Source organism: Moschus berezovskii, chromosome 23, assembly GCF_049115385.1.
Source record: "Moschus berezovskii isolate FMDL1 chromosome 23, NW_MosBer_1.0, whole genome shotgun sequence".
Lineage (NCBI taxonomy): Eukaryota > Metazoa > Chordata > Mammalia > Artiodactyla > Moschidae > Moschus > Moschus berezovskii.
In genome coordinates, this window is record NC_142482.1 from 40,212,953 (window position 1) to 40,217,188 (window position 4,236).

Genomic DNA, 4,236 nt, shown 5'->3' on the forward strand with positions numbered 1-4,236 from the left:
TAGAAATTGAAGGGAAAATAACATATCAATGAACAAGAAAGATATTCTTGAGGTTTTTTTTTTTTTTTATGCTGCCTCTGTTTTTAGCAATATTTTATGGTAATCTTTGACAGGTTGTTGTCCATTTGAATTATAAAGCATCTTTGGAGTCAGAGTTCACAATTTATCTCTGTTAATTAGTACTCAGAGCATTATTTGTTTTAATTATTTACTTGCTTCCTTGCTTGGAGAAAAAGAAATGATATACTGCTTAAAAATTTCCCTTAACTCATATATGAGTTAAACACCAATACAGTATAATAACGCATATATATGGAATTTAGAAAGATGGTAACAATAATCCTGTATGCAAGACAGCAAAAGAGACACAGATGTATAGAACAGTCTTTTGAACTCTGTGGTGGAGGGCGAGGGTGGGATGATTTGGGAGAATGGCATTGAAACATGTATATTATCATATGCGAAATGAATCGCCAGTCCAGGTTTGATGCATGATACAGGATGCTTGGGGCTGGTGCACTGGGATGACCCAGAGGGATGGTATGGGGAGGGAAGAGGGAGGGGGGTTTCAGGATGGGGAACACATGTACACCTGTGGTGGATTCATGTCAATGTATGGCAAAACCAATACAATATTGTAAAGTAATTAGCCTCCAATTAAAATAAATTTATATTAAAAAAACATTTATTTTTCTAGTTGAGTAACCATAGCCCTATACTCAAATTCATAAAATATAACAGTATAATAACTTTATTGTTCACATTATAATATGTTAATTTACAGGAAACATGCAGATGAACAAGCCTTAGTATTATCCAACAATATAATACATGCATATTTGAGGCAAATTCCTGTATCTGATTTTATTCAAGAACACACAACAATATGTAAACAAGTAGTTTTATCAACTTATATCCTCCCCCCACAAATTCAACATTAAGATTCCAATTGGGCGTCTCTAGTGGCTCAGTGGTAAAGAATCTGCCTGCCAATGCAGGAGACACCAGTGTGATCCCCGATCCGGGAAGATCCCACATTCCATGGAGCAATTAAGCCCGCTTGCCATAACAGGAGAAGCCACTGCACTGAGATACTTGAGCACCGTGACTAGAGCGCCCCCACCCGCCAAAACCAGAGAAAAGGTTGCCACAGCAATGAAGACTCAGCACAGCCAAAAAAAAAAAAAAAAAAGATTTTGTGGCTAATGTCCTATTTGTTCAAGTTTCCCTTACATTACCTAGTCACACACTGTTAACACAACTAGACTGGACTTTCCCATTTATTTTTTCTTTATATAATGCCTTCTGTTTCACAAACAGTAAACAATTAGACAAGCAGTATAATTTCATATCTCAAATTTCTCATGCCTTTTTACTGATGCCTTGGAAGAATTCTCTAGATTTCTTAGGGTCAGAGTCTCCTTCTGATCATCCTCCTCAAAGCCCCCTCTACTTCCTTGTTCCTCAAAGTATAGATCAGTGGATTTAGTACGGGAGTGACCACGCTGTACATAATGGCAATGATCCGTTCCTGGTCCACAGAGCTCCCTGAGGCAGGACAATGTAAGTGAAAACAACAGGAGCATAGAAAAGAACAACTACCATGAAGTGGGAGGCACACGTGGACAGTGCTTTACGAAGCGTGCTACAAGAACGGGCTTTGAAGAAAAGATAGATAATAATATAGAAATAGGAGAGAAGGGTTAGAGAGAATGGGCCCATGGCAATGGTCCCTGTCACAGAATGAAGTAGCCATTCATTGAGGTCAGTGTTCCCACAGGCCAACTCCAGCAATGGCTTAACATCACAGAAGAAGTGATGGATATGGTTGGAACCACAGAAGTTTAAGCGAGAGGTCATTACTGAGTGCAGTAGGGCATGGAAAAAACCAATGATCCAGATAGTGACAGCCATCTGGGTACAGACCTGATGATTCATGATAAGAGTGTAACGAAGTGGTTTGCAGATAGCCACAAAGCGGTCAAAGGCCATCACGGCCAACAACATGGCCTCTGTGCTGCCCAGGAAGTGGAAGAAATGAAGCTGGCTTATGCATCCCAAGAAAGAAATTGCTTTGTGGGTGGACAGGAAGTTCTCCAGCATCTTTGGCAGAGTCACTGTGGAGTAGCAGATATCTAGACATGACAGGTTTCCCAGGAAAAAGTACATAGGAGAATGCAGTCTTGGATCAGAGATGACAACCATCAAGATGACTCCATTCCCAGCCACACTGACAATGTAAATTGCAAGGAAAATCAAAAAGAGAACAGGCTGAAGTATTTGAATGTCTGTCACTCCTAGGAGGAGAAATTCAGTGACTGAGGTTTGATTCAGCATCACTTGAAAGAAAATACAAAGTAAGATATGAAATGATATTTCTCATGGGAACCAGAGTCCAGCAGCTGAGGATTTCCCATCTAGACAATAATATTTTGAGGGAGAGCATTGCTGTTTTGGGGTTTACCTGGTGGCTCAGTGGTAAAGAAAAAACCTATAAATGCAAGAGACATGGATTCAACTCCTGGGTCAGGAAGATCCCCTGGAGGAGGAAATGGCAACTCTCTCCAGTATTCTTGCCTGGAAAATTCTGTGAACAGGGGACTCTAGAGGGCTACAGTCTATGGGGTTGCAAAGAGTTGGACACAACTGAACACATACACAAAGTTTGGGAAACCCGTGAGTGGAAAAGAAAAGGATTTGATGTGACCTCAGTAAAAAAGTGAATTAACTAGGAAACATTTCTAGGGATCCCATGGGACATTCATGTTTATAGCTGGAGAATATTTTGAGTAATTCAGTTTAGTTCAGTTCAGTTCAGTTTCTCAGTCGTGTCCAACTCTTTGTGACCCCATGAAACACAGCACGCCAGACCTCCCTGTCCATCACCAACTCCCGGAGTTCACCCAAACTCACGTGCATCGAGTCGGTGATGCCATCCAGCCAACTCATCCTCTGTCATCCCCTTCTCCTCCTGCCCCCAGTCCCTCCCAGCTTTGAGTAATTATCTAACCTTTATTACATCTTTACTCAAGGCTGGCACCAAGGAATTCTGAGTAGCTTTCCTTAATAACCATGTGTGTTTTTTATATTGTTAAACTTTATCTCTCCTGCTTAAGATACACATGATGTGCCAAATGTTATTTTTGGTTCTCTACCCACAAAACAAAATTGTATCAAAAATTCACTTGGGGGAAAAAAAAACCTTTTCCTAACTTTTAAAGAAAACAGCAATCAGACTTTCTGTACTAAATAATTTATTTCACTGCTTCTTTAGAGATTACTCATTTACTTTGATGAATATTTAGAGGTATGGCACTAAAATGTAGGCAGTAGAGAGCCTTCATAATCCACAAATACAATGTCCATCATTAAATAGGAAACCAAATCTAAGTGCTTGATATGTAAATTTAACACTAACAAGAAATCAGAGACTATGGGCAAATTTGAGCCTGTTTCATTCTCCTACCTGATTCAGTGTTCAAATTTATAGTTAAGAAAGTTGACCAGGTTTACATTTCTGAAAAATAAACAGTAGAAAACTATGAAAAATAAAGGGTAGAAAAATGTTTGAAGTGATAGTTTATATTGGGATTATAAACTCTTCATATTCCAAAACCTCTTCTTTCTGAAATTCTTCCTTTTGTTTATGATCCATGGTTCTTTAGATATATAAACTCTGAGAGAGGGTGTCCCCTGGGTTTGGGAGGAGTATTGTAAGAATAAACAAGATACCTTTCTACACCTGCAATATAAGAGAATTCTCCTTGGGGAATTCTTGAGTTCCATTTTTTTCATTTTTCCTCTTTTCTTTCCTGTTTCTTTCTTAGTTTCAGAACCACAGGCAGTACAATTCTCAGTGGCCTCACATTTTCTTAAATTATCTTTCATTTCCTGGGACAGAGATATGGATACACTTTCTCATCTTGGGAACTTCCTTGGAAAAAGCATAAAATGGAAGGAAATTGGGCTATGACATTTAAGGCATGAGGGTCAGTCATATTTCTTTACTCCATACAGAAAGATGATTATCTTTAAATATTCCCCTCATTTATTACTGTGGCTCTATGGAAAATAGAGGAATAGGGAAAAGTAGTAGTGCTTTGTTTCTTCTCAATCTGACTTTTCACTGTTGGTATTAACACTAAATTATTTCCTTTAATTTTGGAATTCCCAAGCTCACATTTCCCTCTAGGAGAATGAAGCTGGTCTCTTATTGTGTATCTTTACTTCTTGCTA

General features: G+C 38.8%; 1 protein-coding gene across 1 annotated transcript; it reads right to left on the reverse strand.

The window, feature by feature from the left end:
* Positions 1 to 1,411: 1,411 nt before the first annotated feature.
* On the reverse strand, positions 1,412 to 2,337 carry LOC129543500 (olfactory receptor 12D1-like). Its single transcript, XM_055406636.2, is given in 2 exon segments — positions 1,412 to 1,560; positions 1,563 to 2,337. Coding segments are annotated over 2 exon segments (924 nt in total).
* Between the last annotated feature and the right edge of the window lie 1,899 nt (positions 2,338 to 4,236).